Raw genomic sequence first — 23,432 nt, forward strand, 5'->3', positions numbered from 1 at the left:
TAACAAATTTATTTGAGCATACAGCTCATGAAAGCTTATGCTCAAATAAATTTGTTAGTCTCTAAGGTGCCACAAGTCCTCCTTTTCTTTTTGCGAATACAGACTAACACGGCTGCTACTCTGAAACCTGTCATTAAGAAGCAAAGGCTATTGACCTTACTCAACAGAAAGTTAAGTGGCAACTTGGTCATGATCTATAAATGCCTAGATGGACAGAAGAGATCAGACACTAGATGGCTCTTTGACCTAGCAGACAATGCATAAAAATGCCCCACAGCTGGAAGTTGAAGCTAGATAACCTCAAAATGGAAATAAGACATAATTTCTTAGCAATGGGGATAATTAATCATTGGAACAGATTACCAAGGCATGTAATAAATTCTCCATCACATGGGAGTTTTGAAATCAAGATTCAGTGTCTTTCTAAAAGATACGCTCTGGTTCAGCCACAAGTTATTGGGCTCCAGGCAGGACTCATTGGGTGAGATTTTATGGTTTGTGTTAGGCAGAAGCTGAGGCTAGATGATCACAATGGTCCCTTCTGGCTTTATAACCCATGTATTTTAAAAGCATCTGATGAAGGAGCAAACGCTGGATTTCAGGGTCATACAGCAGCTAAACAGGTTTTGGAAATCAGAAGCTCCGAGACAGCATCATGTACACGACGGAGGTAGGCTATGCAGACTAGGTGTAGCTGCTGCTACCAGTCCTTTGGGCCCTCCGGGGTATTTTAAAAGTTCTTTGATTTCTATTCTTCTTTCCTGGTGCAGATAAACTTGGGACAGAATTAGCTATGTACTAATTAAGTGCCCAATTCAGCAAAACACTTAAGCACCCACTTAACCTTATTTTATTACCCTGTCACACCTGAGTCTTTCTGAAAGATTCACACCGGCCCTGCTGTTTACAGTGAATCCAGTTGACACCTGGGATTTTCAAAGGAGACTCACTGGAGTCAGGCACCCAACTCCCCTGGCATTTCACTGCAAGCTGGGCAGCTGACTGCCTTTTGTGCCTTTGAAAATCTCCCAATTTGTATGTTTATTTCCTCTTGCTATCCCTTTCCCCTACGCTCTATTGTGAGCCTGTCTCATAAATTGCAGTTTGGTCATGGAATTACCGAACTCCCCAGGTGCAAATACCTTTTCCACCCACTAATACAGTCTCCACTTACACAGCAGGCCCATAAACACTGTATTTCAAGCCCAACTTATGCAACCACCTGCAAATCTTTGTCCCACATTGCTCATGTCATTCTGGGAGGGTAACATTTGGTTTTTCTTCGCTGTGACCTAGTGTAATCCTTCCCCTCCTAACTAATTCTCACTAGTGTTCTGTCCAATCAGTGCAGTCCATCAGCAACAGTATAATCCTGAATAGCTCTCGAGGTACCCACAGCTACAAAATGGGAAATGACAGACAAGCTGCACCTGCCAACGCACATCAAAGTGCCGCTGGTCACCAGCCTAAGCTCCATGGGCAGCAACAAGCAGAACTATCTTCACAGCTAATGCCATCTCTGGAACCTGCCAGAGTTTTTGTTTTTCCATAGTCCACTGTAGCCTCTCCAAAGCAGTCTCTCTGATCCAGTAAAGTTAATCCTGAATTTGGAAATGTTATAGTAGCCCATTTGCCCAACAGTTGTTGCTGGGACATGGATGAGGGGGAACCCACCTTCAGTTTGATCCTGTCCTGAATGTGAAAGGCAGGTAAAATTTAGTGCCCAATCCTGAGCACCCTGAACTCTCAATGACTTCAGTGGAAGCGCTTTGCAAGAAGGTGGCATTAGCTCTCAACTCACATAGGATCCTGCCTCTAAGCATGATCAGTTCAGCTGTCAGCCGCAAATCATGACATACGAAGATGCAAACATAGGGATGGAAAAGACCCATTAGATCCCTTTTAGTCCGTCCTCTGCACATTCCAATGCTGCCTTGTTCTCTAAAGAACATTCTCAACATTGCCCAGTCTAGTTTTAAGGTCTCAAGTGCTGGGTTTCTCACTTCTTCCCGCAGGAAGCTATCCTATCCCAACAGATCTCACTGTCCGGAAGTTTTACCCAGTGTTTATTTTGCACCCTATTACTCCTAATTATCCCCTCGTCCTAAACAGCCTCTCGGTCTCCTTGATGTTTGCACTCAATAAACGCAGCAACATACATACAGGTGAGTTTCCTGCCCCCAGAGATACCTCCTGCTGCAGAAGACCTATGGAGTGGAGCAGAGAATATGGTCAAATGACAACCATGCTCAAACTTGTCATCCTAGTGTTTATACTAGGTACCTTGGCGAGCGACGAGTGGGATAGGTACCATGGTCAGAGGCAAGCTTTGCTCCTCACTACTCCCTTCTGTCTGAGGTCTCAAATCACAAACATATTATGAATTAAGCCTCTCAAGACCTTAAGAGATAGGTGTCACTGTGTCAGCTTCACAGATGGGGAAAGCAAAGCTGTGACTGAGGATTTTAAGTGACTTGCCGAAGGTCTCCAAGGGAATCGGTGGCCGACCTCATGTTTCTTAGTCCTATTCTTCTGCCACAAAGCCATCCTTCAGATGCTTCTAGACAGTGGTAATCCACAAACCAAATGCATCTGGAGCCTTTCCTGACTATTCCTGTTAGAGACTATGAAATGGGGAAAGGATAACATCTAACCCTGACTGATGGTGACATACACTGGGCTCAGCAGCTGAGGGTCTGGCCCCTTTGAAAACATCTAGTCCAGTGCGTTTTTCTGAACCGCACCAGCTCATATTGGAGGGCCAATACTTTGGGCCTCAGGGACACCGCACGTCCCCACTTGCTGTTGCAATGTCCCAAGTCCAAACGGGAGCTGGAGGACAAGTTTGTCTGCTCTTTGGAGTGTCATCTAGAAACCCATGGAAGAATCTTTGAGACCACTAACAAGCATTTCCTACTTGCCCCAGATCACTCAGCTACATTTATATGGCTCAAACCCCTTGGCTTTGAAGGCTCTGCAGTGAGAAATAAAGGAAATACGACTTTGGGAAAGGGAAAAGGTTACTAATGCAAAACAAGAACCACCACCAATAATTCTTGAGCCAGAGTCAAGGGTTCAACCTGAAAAGTACTGGCAGAGATTATGGGTTCAATGTCTGAGGTGGACCCCCTATATTTTCCTCACCAGGCTTTTGCAACAACCAGAATTGGCACAGGGACTCAGACAGGCCATTGCATGCAGACACAGGATATTTTGCAAGTGCTAATCAGTTTCACATTGGTGGCATTCAGTCAATGAAATTGCTAGTTCTTTATCTTTAATATTGTGCAGATATGAATAGGGGCCCAAAAAAATCCACAAATATTTGACATCCAAAAAGAACTTTGATTCATTCCACATCGGAGACCCTTTCATATTTGTTTTCCAGGAACATTCAAGTGCTCAAACTTTACTAGAGATCCCCACAAAAAACCAATATAAAGCTTTAATGCTCTGGTATTTGCCAAAAAGCTAATTTTGAATTTCACCTTCAATTGTAATAATAAAATAAAGAAAAGGTCATGATATGTTGGTTGAATGCATAAATCATCCTATAAGGGAATGGTGTGATTTATGGAACTAACCAGCGCTACACAAAACCAGTCACACGGAACTCTTTGCAAATTCTTCATGTAGAGAAAAACATCTCGCAAAGAAATTTGTGGAAATTCTTGAATAACAAATTTCACAATCTGCTCATCAACAGGAAAAGAGACAAATGACTGCTTTGTTAGGATTTATTTGCTCAGCTCCAATATTGAGCATATTGATTCAAAACTCACCTGAGATACAAAAGCTCCCACAAAATCAACAGTGAAGCACTTATAGTGTAATCCTTCTACAATAGCTAGAGCCAAGCCAGGACTAAAAAGATACTCTGTGTGAGAATACTAGACACTACAAGGTTCATCTGTGTCCAGCAGCCTCGCTGGAAAATCTCCTTTAAATTCATTATAACCAAGTCCTGTCTCTTTCTCTATCACAGGGGTTAGCCTGGGTCCACTCCTGAGCTGGGTATTATATAGAGGCAGGCATGAGCCACAAATTTCAAATCTAGATCCAAACTTTCCCATGATCTGGGAGGCTGTTTGAATCTGGTGTTTTAAAGAGACAGGATCTAGCTGTGAAATTCAGATGCAGATCAGAACTTCTCCAAAGTGTGGGGGTGTTTGGGTCAGACCCATTCCTAGTATCCTGTCTCAGTTTTGAACCATCTCCTTGCTGATAGCTCGGTCAGGAACTGAGAAGGAATAAATAAACGAAAATGGTTTATGCGGGCACAAAAATAGAGGCAAGAAGCCCTGTTTTGAAGCTGAAGAGTCTGTGACTCCTCATTCCTGTCTAGTTGAAGGAGATTAATGGGATCTATCTTCAGACAGCACCACGAACACAGGCTGCTTCTGAGAGCACAAAACCATTCCCTTCATGCCAATAATGCAGAAAGGTTAAGCGACTTTGGCACCGGCAGGTATCAGCGTGAGAGCTGAGATTAGAACTCAGGAACCCAGCTTTCAGTCTCACGTTCAGTCCATTACATCCCATCCCCTTCTACCTCACAGGTTCCCTATTTTATCTCTTGCCATGCACAGCACATGCTGTGCACTCCAGGAATCACTAGAGAAAGAAACACAGCAAAGAAAGGAGGGAGAAAACATTTATCACTCGCCCCCCACCTACCCACACAGACGATATTGAAGAGCTTTTACAGTTATAGATGGGACCATGATCAAAATCTCCATTCACGTTGTCTTGATTTGGTGTCAGTCCTATCTGACCCTGGAAGTCACTTCAGATTACGTATTTCCTATGCACTAAATGGGGGAGGTGTTGCACGGTGGAACCTGACGTGAGAGATGACTTGAGTCATGGTCCTTTCAGGCCATGGTTTATTGTGGGGTTAGGGGGCTTTTGAAACCTGCTTGTTGATGGGTAAGAATCTCAGATCGTCTCCGAGGCTCCATTAGAAACAAATAGATAAGGCACGAAGCCTGAGAAACAATGAAAGCAACCTGAGCTTGTTCCTGTTAATCTGCTCTGCGTTTCAATTACATGCTAATAAAATGCCACCAGAAATACTGATCCTGCTTAGGGTGGATAACAGCTTTAAGATGAGGGAGCAGGAGGCTCAGATACCATGGAGATGGGCACAGTCTCAAAAACAAACTAGGGCAGGAGAGATCTACTGTACATGCCCCCCCCTTCTACCTGAAACACAAACAGCTTTCAGCACTTACCCAGGAACTCCGCCTGGCTGCTGTCTTTTGGGCTGCTCATGCAGTTTTCCAAATAAATCCCATCCTTAAAACAATCTTCCTTCTTCTTGGGCAGCCCCGACACCTCGCTGGGCTGATCCAGCACCTCCCCTCCGGAGCAAGAGCAAGGAGTCTGCATGATGCCACAGGGGTGGGAGCTGCTGCTGGTGGTCAGGCAGGTGTCCAGCCATTGGCAGAGCATCTGGCAGGCAGCTTTGCTAGGGCTCCTGTTGCCCACCACCAGGTACTCAACCGAGAAGTCCCGCTCCTGAGCCTTGGTGGGTTTCCGTCGCACGTGCCCACCTTCTGCCGGGGACATGGTCTGCTTCATCTGGAGGAACTGCTTGTTGGACTGGAGGAAGGAGTACCTAGTGGAACTGTCACACAATTTTAGCACGTCGTCAAAGCTCTCCATACCCAGATAAGTGCGGGTGGACTCCAGGAAAGAGTCGAACTGGTAGGTGCGTATCGGCTGGTGGTCACATATGCCAGTGGGTTTCAAGACCTTCATGTACAAGGTGTACCTCCTGGGGTCCGGGTTCTGGATAATCCAAGAGCACAGAGAGGAGTTCAATGGGAAGACAGCGAACGAGGAGAAATACCCAAAGAATTTCCCCTGGACCAGGGTGGTGCAAGGAGTTTGTCCTAGGTCGAGGGCGACCACTGTCCACACTAAGAAGAGTGGTGATATCAAAAGCAGGTTCAGGGCAAAGCCAGTGCTCCTCATCCTAGGTCTCTGGTCCTATGGAACTCAAAGTAATTGTCAGGCAGGTGCCAGATCTTGGACATAACAGGTGCAAGCTTAGAGGGAAAGAGAGAGTTTATGAGGCTCTATGCGAAATCAACCCGATCTTCCCATGTTCGGACTTGGGCTCCCCCTTGTGGCCATACGCAACACCTGGGAAAGAAAAGAAAGAGAGGAGAGAGTTTCTTTTATTAACTCTCAGTAAAACAGACCGGCTCTGAGACTCTGGGCGGGGGGGGGGCATCCGCTCTCCCCACCCCCCTCCCCGCCCATGGCACAGCTGTGAGAGACGCGCCGGCGCCCTGCCAGGGAGGGAGCTGCACCGGGGGGCGATGCTGGGCAGCCTCCAGCAGAGAACGGGGGTCGCTCGCCTTCGGTTTTCTCCGCCAGGCGGATCTCAGCGGCGCCGGCCCCGCCGCGGGGACCGGGGAGTGAGTTCCCGGCTCCGCACGCTGGCCGCCCGCTCGGCTGAGCCCGGGCGGCCGGGGGCGGGTACTTCAGGTTTATTCTCCGGAAGCCTCCGAGCCCTGCTGCCCGGACGAAGCCCAGCCGGAGCCCTCGCCTGCCCAGCGGCCACGGGCTCTTGCTCGGCCGCGGATCTGGGGGCAGCGCCCGGGAGCTCCGGCTGCATCGCCCGCTGCGGTCGCCTGGGCTCCGCCACTCCGGCCGGGCTGCAGCGTCCCACCGCCGCCCCTCTCCTTCCTTCCCCGCCCGGGGCCCAGCCAGGAGCCCGGCCGCGGGGCAGTGTCTGCCGGGGAGGGGGGGTGGGTCCCGCGGCGGAGGCGGCCCCTTAGCCCCCGCCCCGGGCTGGGGAGATCGGTCCCGCGGCGGGGAGCCCCCTGCCCCCCTGCCCATCCCGATACCCCCGGAGACCGCAGCCAGCGAGCTCCTCCGCGCCCGGGGCGCTGCGCCCCGCACAGCCCCGCGGCCGCCCCCACCCGGGCCGCCCCCGCAGGAGGGAGAGGGGCGCAGCCGGCAACCTGTGCCCGGCGCTGCGCTCCAAGCCCCCCCCCCCCCCCACGGTTCCTTCCCCTCCTCACCCCCACCACTGCCCCGGGGTCCTCCCCGTGCGCCCCCCTCGCTGCCCCGGGGTCCTAACCACTGCCCCGGGGTCCTCCCCATGCGCCCCCCTCGCTGCCTCGGGCTCCTTCCCCTCCGTGCGCCCCCCTCGCTGCCCGAGGGTCCTAACCCCTCCCGTGGGCCCCCAGTGCCCGAGGGTCCTTCCTCCCGTGCGTGCCCCGCACTGCCCAGTGGCCCTTCTCCCCTGTGCACCTCCACACTGCCCAAGGGTCCTAACCCTCTCCCCTGATCCCCCTCCCCCACGCGGATGCCCACGGGTCTGTGCGCCCTGTAAACCTCCAGCACTGCCCAAGGCTCCTAACACCCATCCCCTTTCTTCCCCACACAGCCCAATGGGCCCCTTCCCTCCTTTGCACCACTTCCAGCAGGGCTTCCCCACTACCCAAGAGACCCCTGCCCCAGTGCCCCCCAGTGCCCACAGGACACCTTCACCTGTGCTCCTCCGGCCACCCCCCCACGCACACGCACACACACACATACAAAGTTCCTGCTGGGGCTAGTTAGGAAAAGGAGGGGAGGGGGTCAAGATAAACTGAAGCGTCCTCGCCTGGCTCTGGGATCTGGGTGCAGAGTCCTCCTGGGGCTCCCCACCAGCTGATGAGTGGCTACAGCACGCGGATCAGTGCAGAGTGCGCTCTGAAGCCTGTTTGAGACACTGGGGCACAGGGGACCCATGGGGAGGTGGGGGAGGGGCACTCCAACATTTTTAGGAGACCTACCTCCTTAAGGGCAGGGTGGGGAGATACAGGCACTATCCCCCTTGCAGGAAGCTGATTGCATTGCCAGGCCATGCCCTCATTGGGCAAGGGGGGTGGGTGGGATTATATCGTCACCAAACCAAAACTCTTCAGCCCCTCTATCTATCTGATGTTCCCCCGGGATGCACCGGGGTTCCCGTGCTCTGGTCAGGGTGACTGTGCAAACTGGAGGCCTGGTCATGAGAGAGGGAATGGTGCCATGCAGTCACTTGAGAGAGGGCAGATTAAAGCAGGTCACCCCATCTTTAGGGCTGGGAGCCTGGCAGATGGCACGGCAGCACATGGGGGACCTGCCAGCATCCTAGTCTCATATGCAGATGGTTGGCCATTGTCTGATGGCAATGATTCTCCAAATGTGGTCCAGACAGCACAGGCTTGTCCCATGGTGCCAGCTCCTCAGATTTTAAAGCCAAAAGGGATTATTATGATCTTCTAGCCTAACCAGGCCCATGTGATGCAGGGGAGAACCTGACCAGGGATTCCTGCACCTAGCCCTAAACTTCTGGTCGAATTAGAGCAGGTCGAATTAGAGCAGATCTTTCTGAAAGCTGTCCCTTCTCTATTAAAAGACTACAAGCGATGGAAAATCCACTGCAGCCCTGGGTGAGCTGTTCCACCGCTTAATCGCACTCACATTGTAAAAATCTGCATTACAAGAGAGTTTAAAAATATATAAATACTCCCCTAAGGTGAATTAGCCCTGTAAGCAATTGGTGTAGTTCCTACAGGGATGATGCGTGATCACCAAGGGGAGAAGGGATATGCTTTGTACAACACTCTCTCTAACAATGTAGTTCATGCTAGGAAAACGTTTGAGAACTCCTGCCTTAGGCCCATTCTGGGTATATATGTGCTCAGATTAGAGCACATAGTTCACAGCAGGACACATCAGTTACTGGGATTCTCAGTTAGCAGGAGGTGTACTGACCCATTCAGTCTAGACACCATCTCCCTTTGCAGCCAGCATCTCTGATCGCCCAGACACAGCTGGCCATCCGTCCTGCAGCTCTCGAGCCCTGTTCCCCAGCATCTCAAATGTACTCAGTTTCCACTGACCTATGTTCCTGCAGCCAGTCAGTTCACTGCTAACCAGTAGGAAGGCTCTGTACAATCAGATTTCTAACGCATCAGGGATTCTCCATGTTGAGCCATACACCCAGTTTTCCAGCAGATCTTGAATTCACTCAGCTGAGCTCTATCACCATGAGAGACCATAAAATTAGAGATGGGCCCAATCCCCATAAACCCTAGTCCAACATCCACACTTTAGCTCCAGAGCCTAATTTTGTGCTTGGTTCACAGCTCTATAAGGGTCTATGACACTGGCAGACCCGGTGTCAGCTCATGCCAAGGTCCCCATGTCTCTGCTGAACACTGAGAAATACATATCTGGAATCAGCCTGGCTCACCTGTGTGTTAGTATTAGGTCTTAAAGACAAATAGGTCTTAGAATGATAAGAATGTGTTTAGGGTTAAGACTTTATTGAATTCTTGTAAATTGCTGCATGCACTAATCTCACAGCATCTGTAACGAGTATTGTAAGGTGCAATTTGAGTGGTTGTATTATGAGGCTCTGTGACTGTGTAAATCACCGGACAAGAGAAAGACATTGACTAGCGTGAAGTGCTGATCTCCAGCAAAAGGTGTTACGTCCTGTCCAACAGGGAAGGTCCAGCAACACTAGATGGACTATTGTGGGACATTAAAGAGGACAAAAGATGTTGTTGTTCTGCTCCCCTGCCCATGACGATGAATTAGGCAAGTGGATTCTTCCTATCAGCTGCGTTCACAGATGAGAGCACATGAGAGGAGGGGGATAAAAACTTCTAACAAGAAGGAGCTGTATCTCTATGCTTCTTGGACTGGGGGGCGGAAGGGGGCAAGGTTTCCTAGGCATAAGCAAGAGATCCCCAGTGTTCAGCCTGGGTTAGCCCTAAAGGACTTATACAGCTTGCTTATATAGACACTTCTGGTACTAAAACTGTAACTGATTTGTGTATACATGTTTACCTGCTTTAACCTTGTAAATAACTCTCTTGTTTCCTTTTCTTACTTAATAAATGTACATATATTTTATTATAGAACTGGCTACAAGGGTTGTCTTTGGTGTAAGATCTAAAGTGCAATTGACCTGGGGTAAGTGACAGGTCCTTTGGGACTGGGAGTAACCTGAATATAGCTATGATTCTTGGTGTAAGGGACCATCTAGCACAAAGGTAAACTTATCTGGGTGGCAAGATAGATAGGAGTACCCAAGGAGACTGTGATTCCATGTTTAGGCTGTTGTAGGGCCTCAGGAGTTTACACATGATAATCAGTTGATGAATTCTAAGTATAGAACTTGCAACCCATTTGGGGCTGGTACCCTGCTTCCTATCAGTCTGCACTGAGGTTGGTCCTCATGCTCTTGAGTCACTGCATGCAGTGTTACAGGGCAAACCGAAATCACAGATCTGAACCTCTCTGAGCTTTGAGAGGGTTCAAAAGGTAGGTCTGACTTCTGCAGCCTGGGTTTATTTCCACTTAAAGTTGCTGTGAAAACTATGCAAGCAGAGTGATCAGACACTAATTGGCATGGAAATCGAATCCATCTATACTTTAATCCGTCAGAAATCTGAATCCCAGGTCTGGTACCAGCTGACACTCTTGCCAAACTTGATAGCCCAGTTTTCACTAGGTCAAACTCCACAGCCTAACCAGATTTCTAACATGCCTTAAATCATGCCACTCCCCAGAACCAGATTTCAGGAAACAGACCAGGATGGAGACAGGAAGCAATGTTTAATTATAATGCAACTTGCATGCATCAGCCAGGGATCACGTGAGCACCAAGAGAGGTCACCATGATTAATGATTGGTAAGGCTAAGTCTTTCTATCATCTCCTCTGCTTCAGTGAGCAGTGGGAGCCCTGCTTAAGTGGCTGACTCCAAAGGAGCAAAGAAGAAGAGACGAACAGCTCCCCCAGCAATTCTCCCCTTTCTCTAACCCTAAGGAAGCCCCTCCATGGGTGCCCCTTGGGAATCAAGCCATGCTGCTTGTGAGAGGAGAAAGCCATAGTTCATGGCGTCATGCCATGCGCTATTTCTGTGGGGAACCCCCCGATGAAGTAATGCTGACTCAACTAGGAATATCTGGTCCATCTCACAGTGAAACACTCCCTATATGTGGTTTTGGAAGCAGTGACTGGCAGGGATTACACGTCAACACAGCAGGGCAAGAGGGCCAGGAACAGGGGTAGGTACAGTGACAGGTATCCTGAGATCCAGTAATTTAAAGGCCAAACCCCAAAGAGACTCTACAAGTTGGAACTCTCCAAGTCTCCTGTCCCCCCCAAAGCAGGTATTCCTGCATAAGGGGCAGACTGGCCCAGGTAAATAATAAATAACATTTGCCAGCCTCTAACTGCCTCAGACACTCCAGGACTCATGTTGTAAAAGCCAACAAACTTTAACTAAACAGACCCGTTAATGGGACGCTGCGTTATGGCTGTTAGGCCTCAGGATTGATTTCCTCTGCACGTAGTCCCATCTGGAAGGGTTTACCATAAGAAATATAAACATATTGTTTCTCCTTCAACTCATCCTTGCTGAAGTGGGAAATGTTAAGAGAAAAAATAAACGCACAAACACCTGGATCTCCAGCACAATGCGCTATAAACCCAGCAGTGTGTGGGCGGAATGGTGTACTGCAATGTATTGGCTAAAGGCCCAATCCCGCAAGCTTTACACAGGCCAAATTTCAAGTGAAGTCAAGAGCAGTTTGGCTGAATGTTTCCGGGAAAGTACTTCTAATTACACAGAAGGACAGACTGCTCAAGTGTTGTGGACAATGGATGTGTCTACAATGCACACTGCATCCAGGCTTAGGTTTGAGTCCAAGCCCCCACTTCTGTCCACACACAAAGCAGTCTGACTCAGATCAGCAGGCACTCAGGACCTGCGTCCTTGGACCCTGCTAGGGGGCTGGGTCAGAGCCTGAGTCCGTCCCGCTGTGACTCAGGTCAAAACCTTCTCGTTTTGCAGTGTGGATACAAGTCAAGCTGCAGACCCAAATCAGAAGCTGTGTGTATAGTGAGGTATGGACACTTTATCACAGTTGTGAGACCTGGGTCCAGCTTTACAATGCAGTGTGGGCACTCAAGCATGGACTTGGAAACACTGAGTCCCCAAACCCGGATCCCACAGACCCAGGATTAGTATGCAGTGTAAACACACCATAATACGCCATTCCCCAGACTTCAGCCTACAGAAGACATAACCCAGCCAATCATCTATCACAGCGGGATCTGTCACTGACACCGGCACCTCTTTAGCTTGAGTGCAACACAAGACCGGAGCTCTACCACTGCTAGCGACTGTGACGGAAAAGCAACCACAGAACGGTGACAGCTGGCTCCCCCACCTCGGCAAGGATAAACATTTGAAGAGGAACAGATTTTTGCCCCCACATGAGTCAGAATTCATTCCTGACAATCCAAAGGCAAGAAAGAGTCTGGCAAGTTCAGAGTGAAAGTGTCCTCCCTGGTTTAACTTGTGTGTGTAAACAGAGCTAAAGCAGAGAGCTATGCAGACAGACTTCTAGAAACAGCAAGAAAAGACCTTGGCTCCAATTGCTTACGCAATCAGCCTAGCACCAGGCTGCTGTAGGAGCCAGGGCAAATAAACCACCTTGGGTTGCTTCTCTCTCCACTTATTAGTCGTCTGTATTCTAGTAGCCCCTAGCAGCTCCCACCAGAGTCTGGGCCCATGTGTGCAAGGTGCTGTACAGACACATAGTAACAAACAGCCCTTGAACAGCTTACAGTCTAACCGGGCAAGCACTGGGAGGAAAGGATGTATTCCTATCCCCATTTCACAGGCGCAGGGAAACTGTGTTCCTTGCTCACTCCCGTAAGGAGTCTCTGACAGCGCTGAACTGAACTGAGATCATCCGAGTCTTGCTCCTGAAGCTTAACCACAAGACCCTTCCTCTCCAGTCTGCCTTCTGGACACATGTTGCGACTGAGACTGAAAGAGGCTCCCTAAGGAAAATAGCCTTTTGTTCCCCAGGAGCCCCTAGTGCCCTGCGTGTGCAATGTCTGCAGGACAAGGGCTGGTGTAAGCTATTTCTTACAGACATCCAAATTCTCCTCTTGGGAGAGTCAACTAGTTCTTTTCATCTTTCCTGGGAAATCAAGTCCTTCCAGCCCTAGCATCACTGCTGTTGCTCCTCTAGGAACTCTCTCTGGATTCCTGCACCTAGCTTGTCTCCCTGTTTGAACGAACATGGGGTTCTAGCCCTGTGCTTCTGCTGTCACTCTCTCTTGCCTTCCCGATGAGACAGTAACACATCCATGTCCACATAGTACTCCACAGACATTCAGCCCTTTAATCCTAACATTAATAATAGTGTCTAAGCAGGGACAGAACTCGGGTAGTCCTGCCTCGGAAGGACAGGTTACGACCACACAAGCTAAAGGGGAATCTTTCTCTGGATGGGCCCGAATCAGGGTTTATGACTCATAGTTTCATAGTTCTCATTCTGAGCAGCAGAGGGCAGTGCTACTTCAGTCTTAGCTACATGGTAGGCTACTGTTATCAGCATCTCTTACAGTTAAATAATTACAGAAAGGGTCTCTTTTTATATCACATGCCACAGGACCTTCCCATAAAGGAAGAACTCCGCTGCTCCCCCTTCTCTTCTACACCCTCCCCCGTTTCCTGCTTCCCCATTTCCACGCCTTGAGCTCCGCTTACCATCTTAAATGTGCCACATGACAGGATTATAATTCCTCATATGTCCCTTCCCACTTGGAGCATGGCTAACATCCTACAGGGATACAACTCAAATCACAGAGTGCTAAAGCTTCCTTGGGACCTCCAGTTTCTTTAAAGAAATTCCCCAGTATCAGTCAGCCCTCCTTTCTGATGGCACAGCCCTTAATGTCTCAGTGTCCTAATGTCTGAAAAACACATTAATGCCCTTATCGATGATGAACTGAGAGCAGAGAAAGCGGTAACCGCACAGAAATTTTCTTCTTTCTGCTGAAGCAAACAGCCCATGCACAGTGGAAATAGAGTAGAGTGACATGGCATCTGTCACCCGACGGCACATGGAGAACGCCACGCATGGAAGGGAACTGAGAGTGAGGCTGGGGTGCATTTGTGCCAGTTTCCTAGACCAGGAACTCCAACTAGGGATACATGGAGCTGGGGCACCCTGCTACTGATCTTGGAGCTACGCCTTAACGGAGTCATCTTTGTGAAGCCCGTCAACTCACCAGCAATGCCAATGGTTAGCAGATATCGTGGCGGGGGGTTGGTTTGTTTTCTTTTTTATGGTCCTCCTCGTTTCCTTATTTTTTGCCTTCCCTCTGACTTTCCTTTTGGAGAAGATGAGTTCACTTGTAGGCAGCGTATAATGGAGGCTGAGGGAGGCTAAGCCACCCCAAACCTCGCTCCGCCAGGGGAGGGGCAGTGGCGGATTTGGGGCCCCTGGAAAAATCTCCCTCCACCACGGCCCTGGGGCAGGAGGAGCTCTCACTCCCTGCCATGGCGCCAGAGCTTTTCCGGTCTTGGGGCCTTAATGTGGGGGGGGCAGGGCCACAGGGGGGAAGAGACGGGGTGGGGCTGCAAGGGAAGGGGCAGAATAGGGACAGGTCCATGGGCTGGGCCGTGGGAGAGGGGCGGAATGGGGTGGGGCCATGGGCGGGGCCGCAGGCGGACCAAGGTAGAAGGGGCGGAATGGGGTGGGGCCATGGGCGGGGCCGCAGGCGGACCAAGGTAGAAGGGGCGGAATGGGGTGGGGCCATGGGCGGGGCTGCAGGCGGACCAGGGTAGAAGGGGGGAATGGGGTGGGGCCATGGGCGGGGCTGCAGGCGGACCAGGGTAGAAGGGGGGAATGGGGTTGGGGCCATGGGCGGGGCCGGAAGCAGACCAGGGTAGAAGGGGCAGAATGGGGTGGAGCCATGGGCAGGGCCGGAAGCGGACCAGGGTGGAAGGGGCGGAATGGGGTGGGGCCATGGGCGGGGCCGCAGGCGGACCAGGGTAGAAGGGGCGGAATGGGGTGGGGCCATGGGCGGGGCTGCAGGCGGACCAGGGTAGAAGGGGTGGAATGGGGTGGGGCCATGGGCGGGGCCGCAGGCGGACCAGGGTAGAAGGGGCGGAATGGGGTGGGGCCATGGGCGGGGCCGCAGGCGGACCAGGGTAGGGCGCCAAGCTCCAGCCAGGGCGAAGACAGAGAGCCCCAACGTGCTCCTAGATGATGCTGAGAGCTTGACTCCAGGTGGGGCCAACCTCTCAGCCCCTCACCCTCCACCCCAGCTGGGGCCACAGGGGAGCGGAGAGCAGCGAGTCAGGGTGGGGCCTCAGCTGGAAGAGGCGGAGCAGGAGGCTAGCCTCCCCAAGGGGAAGCTTCACCCGCTGCCCATGCGTTCACTCTGACCATAAAAAGCCACAGCAGCTTCACTCAGAAATAGGAGTCTGATAAAAGTAAAAGGAAGAGGTGTATCACAAAGGACGAAGGAAACTCCCTGCGTTGCTGGCTCTTCCTAGATGGCAATTCAATTATGGGCCAGACCCTCGGGTGGTGTAAATCAGCACAGCCCATTGATTTCAGTAGAACTACTCCAGTTTATGCCTACTGAGGATCTGGCTATGTGGTGGTAGAAGCTATTTAAATGCGCTAGATAGACAAGGAGCTGCTTGATCCCTTTGGAACGAGTCACGAGGTCTAGACTCAGAAAATCAATAGAAGATGGACAGAGTAAGGCACTTGGTGTCCTGTCCTACTCCTGAGGTTTAACACAGAGATATTGCTACTCCTCTACATACAGGTAACATGTAGGGGCTTGACTTACACTGACAAAGTGCCTGGAGATGCTCAAATGGAAGTGGGTTCTAGCCCACAAAAGCTTATGCCCAAATAAATGTGTTAGTCTCTAAAGTGCCACAAGGACTCCTCCTTGTTTTTGCGGATACAGACTAACACGGCTACCCCCTCTGAAACCTGTTAAATGGAAGTTGCCACCAAAGAAGAAACAATCCCACACTGACAGGAAGGTAGAAGAGACACTCCACTTGCTAAGATTCTCTAGTCTTCCCCTTGCATTTTGCTGTCTGAATTGCACTTTAAATGCCCTTTGCCATCATGGATGGGCTCCCCCATGTCTTCCCATCCCAGAGACCCACCTATTGCCTCTAAACTCTGTGCATTCAAATTCTCCAGCTGTGTGTGAGAGGGGGTTCGTGCAGAGAACAGGGGAGTCCCAGGAAAGCTCGTTCCAGATCCGCCGGTTATTGTAATTACTTGTATTACAACAGCATCTTTCATCCCCAAGTGCTTTGAAACCCACAGCAAAGGGCATCCAGCCTCAGGGATGAATTGCAGCGGCTGCTAAACAGCTCCCAGGAACACCACGCACCAGTCAAGAAGAGAAAGTGAAGGAGAACGTTAAATACAATGGAACCTGCCGGGGACTTAGGGAAAGCGGAATGTAATTAATCATGGCAGATGATTAGGATTAATACACCCAACTCTTGCAAACGTGCTGCAGAATCTTTAATGGTTACCAGTGACCAGTGCTGCAGTTTCTATCATTGACAAGATAGGCTGCCCTGCTACCTTTAGGCTGTGTAAAGAGACCCCTGGGCATCTGCTCAGAGGGTAAGGTGCTACCTAGCAGCCTTGGATCGTCCACACCACTTCCTACAGCTGTGGACTCTCCATTGAAGCTCTGCTGGCCCCACATTAAATAGGCTATGACCTGATGGGGTCAGAGCCCGATGTGGTGCATCAGGCTGCACTTCAGCTGACTCATACCCCCTATGGTTCAACACAGACAGATACAGAGCCTGGATGCAGGAGAGGCAGTTTGTAACACAGAGAGACACACTTTGCACTAGGGAGCAAAGGGCACCCTTGGAAGCACAGGGAGACATGAAGGGGCAAACCCACCAGAGAGGGGGAGCCCTGGGTCAGGAGTTGTGGTGCGGGCGGGGGGGAAGTACTCAAAGGCTCATGCACTAAATAAGCATGGGCCGTAGCTGTGTGAGAGATGGTGGAGCTGAATCCAGCCCAAGAGCTGGGAAAACAGATCAGAGGCAGCGTCCCAGACTCCAGCTCTTGCACTGCATTTCCCCAAGGCCAAAAAGCTGCTTCCAAGCTAACCCAAGCCCCAGGGTCAATCTGAGTCTACAGCTCTGGATTCCAGCTGCCTGTCCGCAGCCTCACTTCAACTTGAGACGGCACAGAGCAGAGTGGAGAGGAGAGAACGTGCTGGGATGCAGACGTCAGCCACAGATCAGATCAAAACCCGGCGCGAGGAGTGTAACCACATAAGTGGGGACGCACCGTACCTCATTTTAGGCAGAGTCCTTCATTCAACCTCGACCAGCAGACAGGGCATGGGATTGGGAACTCAGGAGACCTGGGGTTTAGTCCCAGTTTTGCCACTGACTTGCTGTGTGACCTTGGCTAAGTCACTACCCCTCTCCGTGCCTCAGTTTCCCATCTGTAAAAATGGGGCACCTTTGTGCAATGCTTTATTTAGCCCACATGAAAGGTGCTGGTTTGACAGACCTGGACACTGACATTTCTCCACAGACAAGGTTAATTACCCGATATCTGATCTGGGGGTCAAGGCACGGGCCTCTTATCCATCTTAGGTACTTATATGACCCCCATTACCATAAGTGCCCCCACAATCTTCAGTGCATTTACCTTCACAGCCATCCTTTGAGGTGGGACAGAGCTGTCATCCCCACTTTACAGATGGGCAGCTGAGCCGCAAAGAGACTAAGGGCCCACAGTGAATGAGCCACAAGACAATCCCTCTTCTTTCGCAGAACCACCTCCGTCTGTTCCCTTGATTTGGAGGGAGCAGGGACTTTCTCGGACTGCAAACCTTTCTGGGCGGAGACTATCTTTTAATCGGTGATTGGGCAATGTCTGGCACAGTGGGGTCCTTAGGTGCTACTGCAATGGATGATAGTCTCTCGGACACAGGCGGGCATGCACCCAGACGCACACACGCATTTGGGTGTACAAGCACAGCACAAGAACAAATGAGTTTGAACGATTTCCTGCATGAATCACACCCCAGCCGTCAACTCTGAGAAGCAACAACACTGGGATTTGCGTAAAGGGGGGTAATGCACAAAGGTCCCCGTTTATTTCAACCATTTTCTCCTCTGCAGAGCCCTTGAGAGATGGAGTTGGGGCCAGACGGGACAGGGAGAAGGGGCTAGCTGGGAGGAGAGGCAAAAGGTGCTTTCTGGGGCTTCTTTAATCACAGACGATGTCAGCAGATGTTATTGAGTGATTTGTGCAGCATTAAGAATGTGCTGGAGTGGGATTGGGGTTAGTTAGCTGTCAGCACATAACCTTGATGAAGATGAAGGATCGAAGGAGGGAGGTTTGTATTTATTCTGAGAATGGCTCGGGTGATGTTTCATCATGGAAAGTGACAGCAGAGCTGGTGCTTTCAGACACTCCTTCATTTGTATGGGTTTCCCCTTCTGGCTGGGAGGCAGACAGATGTGAGCTGGAGAGAGGGGCTGCCAGGGCAGGGGAAAATCCATTAAGAGGACTGTAAAACTCCAGCCAGGGCTTGGGGTTTGGCCACTAAGTAATACATATGGAGCTGTTAAACGGAATGCTATCTACAGTCAGACCTACTCTTTCCCCTCTTCCCTCCGTTTCCAAAGCCCACACACTTTATTATGTTCTTTGTACCATTCAAAATAAAAGCTTCAGTGCCCTTTCCCTGTCCCAATGAAATAACAAGGTCTGCCCGTTCAGAGAGACCCGGCCATCACGAATCGGCATGTATAGCCCAAGGGCTTGTGAGCAACCCTCCAATAACAAACCAGCCCGGGGGAGAGGGAGCGGCATCATTCATGAACCAATCCCACAACAAACCAATGGGTGCAGGGGAGAAGAGTGGCCCAACTGAGCACGTGCCCTGCACAGCGTGAAGAACTTCCCCAGTCCCCCTCTTTACTAGGATCTGTTCTTGTGCAGTTCTGGTCTCCCACATTTAAGAAAGATGAATTCAAACTGGAACAGGTGCAGAGACGGACGACCTGAGGAATGGAAAACCTACCTTACGAGAGGAGACTCAAAGAGCTCGGCTTGTTTAGCCTAACCAAACGAAAGCTCAGGGGAGGGATGATTGCTTTCTACAAATACCTCAGACGGATAAATACCAGGGAGGGAGAGGAGTTATTTAAGTTAAGCCCCAATGTGGACATGTCATAAATATAAAGGGAAGGGTAAACCCCTTTAAAATCCCTCCTGGCCAGAGGAAAAATCCTCTCACCTGTAAAGGGTTAAGAAGCTAAAGGTAACCTCACTGGCACCTGACCAAAATGACCAATGAGGAGACAAGATACTTTCAAAAGCTGGGAGGAGGGAGAGAAACAAAGGGTCTGTGTCTGTCTATATGCTGCTTTTGCCGGGGACAGAACAGGAATGGAATCTTAGAACTTTTAGTAAGTAATCTAGCTAGGTATGCGTTAGATTATGATTTCTTTAAATGGCTGAGAAAAGAATTGTGCTGAATAGAATGACTATTTCTGTCTGTGTGTCTTTTTTGTAACTTAAGGTTTTGCCTAGAGGGATTCTCTATGTTTTGAATCTAATTACCCTGTAAGGTATCTACCATCCTGATTTTACAGGGGTGATTCCTTTACTTCTATTTACTTCTATTTCTATTAAAAGTCTTCTTGTAAGAAAACTGAATGCTTTTTCATTGTTCTCAGATCCAAGGGTTTGGGTCTGTGGTCACCTATGGAAATTGGTGAGGATTTTTACCAAACCTTTCCCAGGAAGTGGGGTGCAAGGGTTAGGAGGATTTTGGGGGGAAAGACGTGTCCAAACTACATTTGCCAGTAAACCCAGTTAGAGTTTGGTGGTGGCAGTGGATATTCCAAGGACAAAGGATAAAATTAATTTGTACCTTGGGGAAGTTTTAACCTAAGCTGGTAAAAGTAAGCTTAGGAGGTTTTCATGCAGGTCCCCACATCTGTACCCTAGAGTTCAGAGTGGGGGAGGAACCTTGACAGGACACAAGAACAAATGGATATAAACTGGCCATCAACAAATTTAGGCTTGAAATTAGATTAAGGTTTCCAACCATCAGAGGAATGAAGTTCTGGAACAGCCTTCCAAGGGCAATAGTGGGGGCAAGGAACCTACCTGGCTTCAAGACTGAGCTGGATACGTTTACGGAGGGGATGGTATGACGAGACGGCCTACAATGGCATGCAGCCGATCTGCGACTGCTAGCAGCAAATACCTCCAACAGCCGGTGATGGGACACTAGATGGGGAGGGCTCTGAGTTACGACAGAATTCTTTCCCAGGTGTCTGGTTGGTGGGTCTTGCCCACATGTTCAGGGTCTAACTGATCACCATATTTGGGGTTGGGAAGGAATTTTCCGTGGGTCAGATTGACAGAGACCCTCAGGTTTTTTCGCCTTTTTCTGCAACGTGGGGCACGGGTCACTTGCTGATCTGAACTAGTGTAAATGATGGATTCTCTGTAACTTGAAGTCTTTAAATCATGATCTGAGGACATCAGTAACTCAGCCAGAGGTTGTGGGTCTATTACAGGAGTGGGTGGGTGGGTGAGGTTCTGTGGCTGTGATGTGCAGGAGACCAGACTAGATGATCATGAAGGTCCCTTCTGACCTTAAAGTCTATGAGTCCTCATTCACCCAGTGCCTACCCCAGCTGTGCGCCTCAGGACTGGGTGTGATGGACTCTCAAAGGCATTGGTAATGAGGTATGAAGTCTCTCACTGCTAGGTCACCAGCTCAAATTCAGCGCAGGTTGGTCATGAGTGAAAGCTCCCATCGAGAGCTAGGTACAATGGACAAGTGCTCTCTGCTTTGGTTCCTAATGCACAGCAATGCACATGGCTACAAAATGCTCATTTGCCCTCTTACTGTCCGTCTCATCAGAGGCCAGGGACTGAATGGGCCACAGAGACCAAGGGCTTGTCTACACAGGAAAGTGTCACTGGTAAAGTTAAACCGAAATAGCTAGGTAAGTCTGCCTTCCCACTAATTCCAGAATAGGCGTGTCCATACAGGGAGTAGTACCAGTATCACTATATCAGTTTAAATATACACCTTAGCTTATTCCAGAATAAGTCTAGACAAACCCTGAGAGGAAGGCTGGTCTTGTGATTAAGGTACTTGACTAGACCCCAGGAGTTCTGGAGTCGATTCCTACCTCTGCAAATGGCCTTCTATAGGACCCAGGGCAAGTCACTTGATCTCTCTTCGCCTCTGCTCCCTCTCAGTAAGATGGAGATAATGACTCCTACCCTTCACTGGTCTGACCTACAGCTGTAAGATCTTTGGGGTCAGGATTCTCTTCTGCCACAGGTGGGATTTTTAAAAGCACCCAAGTGAATTAGCACAAGAGCTTTCACAGGGACTTGTGCTCTTAGGTCGTTTGGGTGCTTCTGAGAGTCCTGTGCTGTGCATCTGTACAGTGCCTAGCACAATGGGGCCTCAAGGTGCTATTGTAATATGGATAATTAATTGATCTATTCTTTACCCCCAGCAGGTGGCAGCAGGCCGGGGATATTTGCCTCTGCTGTTCACAGAGCTGGGTACAGAGAACTTTGGCCTCTAGAGACAATAATCCAGCACCAGACGGAAGCTGCCCACCCCTGTGAGGCGGCATATAACAACAGTTCCCCATTAGTCAAAACACTTGACCCCAGCAATGGTGAGAGAAACAGCATCAGTTCATCAGCGTCTTATTCCAAGGGCTGCCTACCAGAAATTTACAAAAGGATCAGAAAACCCTGATCTAAAGAGTTGACCCCAGTTCGCCTAAGCAGCAGCATAATGTTAGCTGAAAATGCTTTTCATGAGATTTTTTTCTCCCTTCCTTCTTCCCCTTTGCAAGCCATGTAAAGCAACGCAGCACAGGGATGAATTGCTTGATTGTGTGCGCCTCATATCCCCATGGTGCTGCCTTAACAGAAGGGTTGGGGGATGGAGAGAGAGCCCAGCTGCTCCTTGCGGACTGTTCTCTCTCCGCCCACCAGGCATTTTAAATCAGATGCAAATTAACACCAACTCCCAGCATTATTCATTTATTTGATTGGCTCGGTGCTAGTTTGCTTTGCTTTTATATTCTATTTTAATTGTTCATTTTCCCAGCCCATCCTTCATAAGAATATACCTAGCAATTAAACACGGATCAATAATGTGCCTGATTCCACAGCATTCCAGGCAGAGCTAGCCTAAATAGATTGCTGAAGCTTTAAAGGAGTCACCATGACCCAAAAGTGGATCACAACCTACCTACTATCTTACATCCATACAGCATTTTTCATCCACAATATGCTTCAAGCAATATACAAGAATCAGTTTCTTAAACGCAGCCACCTCTTGGGTGGAATGTAGCTGCCATTTAACAGCTCACAGCAAAACACTTCAGAATCAATACTTCGTTTCCCCTGCATGAGGAATTTAGGTGGATGGAATGTAATTACTTGAGGAAGATACTGGGGTTAACACCATGCAAAAACCACCATGGGATATTTAACAGCCATGAGTGGCTGACATCACCAGATGGTGCAGTATAAGGACCTGAATAGATAACAGTGTCTAATACACCCTGCAAAAGCTGGCACGACCAGTGCCTCCTGTCCACACCACAGTGGGGCACTGGTTTAACTCAGACTCTGAAGGAAAGACAATCACTGACTGAAACACCACCCCAACTTCCTGGGCTTTCCTTGGAGGTCTCCCCCCTGAGTAGTGACCAGGCTTAGCTCCCAAGTGCCACCAAGCCCACAGCCCAAGGTGTAACGGCTTCAGGTATCATAAGGAACCACACTTACTAACCTTCTCTTGCTGCTCCCTGCTCTGGGAAACCGGAACACAGGAATGTGTGTCCTTTAAAAGCCTTACATCCACTCAGTCTTCACAGCTGTGCAGCTCCTCTGTGTTCTTTGTACGCCGTCCTCCTCTACACCCCCAAGTTATCAGTCTCCAGCAGCAACATGGGTTATGGAGAGTAGGATGCAAAGACCCAGAGACAGGCTCCTCTGCAGAATCACCATGCTTACCAGGGAAACAGCCTGCCCCTCTTATCTATCTGTATAGTCATGTTCGCTAAGCCACTCAATCCAGCATGCACTGTTCGGCAACTATCAAACCTTTTGTGGATTTCCGTCTCTGCAATATTCGTTTCTTAGCAACTCTGTTTGCTTTTAGCAAAAACAAAATGTCTCTGCCGGAGGTATGCTATTTTGAGCAGAAACGGTGTTGTTTTGGGTCCATGCTAGTCATAGGGACGCTAGTTAAAATGACTTCCCCCGCCAACTCGCTCTTCACGGTGGTAGGTGGCATTGATTCCTCCAGGTTTGCCATTTCACCCACGGCAGGGAAATCACAGAAATCCTGGCCCCAGCTCATGACAGACAAATAATCCTATGTTGCACTTCCGTAGTCCCTTACAACCTGGGGATCTCAAGGTGTGTTACATGCATGAATGAATTAAGCCTCACAACCCCTCTGCAAATGATGTGCATATTATCATCCCCATGTTACAGAGGGGGAAAACCTGAGATCCAGACTTGTCCCAAG

The 23,432-nt window shown here is 49.8% G+C and overlaps 1 protein-coding gene across 12 annotated transcripts in view; it reads right to left on the minus strand.

Moving 5' to 3' along the window:
* ADGRB1 (adhesion G protein-coupled receptor B1) overlaps positions 1 to 23,432 on the minus strand; it is a 366,154-nt gene that overhangs the window by 260,816 nt on the left and 81,906 nt on the right. For 11 of the 12 annotated variants that reach the window (XM_043539002.1, XM_043539007.1, XM_043539005.1 and 8 more), the window contains exon 2: positions 5,235 to 6,150. In XM_043539002.1, coding sequence (XP_043394937.1) covers positions 5,235 to 5,979 — 745 coding nt within the window. In that variant the 5' untranslated portion in view covers positions 5,980 to 6,150. Of the gene's footprint in view, positions 1 to 5,234; positions 6,151 to 22,688; positions 22,978 to 23,432 lie in introns of those variants that run through there. The other variant, XM_043538997.1, reaches the window with a different exon arrangement.

This window comes from Chelonia mydas, chromosome 2 (genome assembly GCF_015237465.2).
Source record: "Chelonia mydas isolate rCheMyd1 chromosome 2, rCheMyd1.pri.v2, whole genome shotgun sequence".
Lineage (NCBI taxonomy): Eukaryota > Metazoa > Chordata > Testudines > Cheloniidae > Chelonia > Chelonia mydas.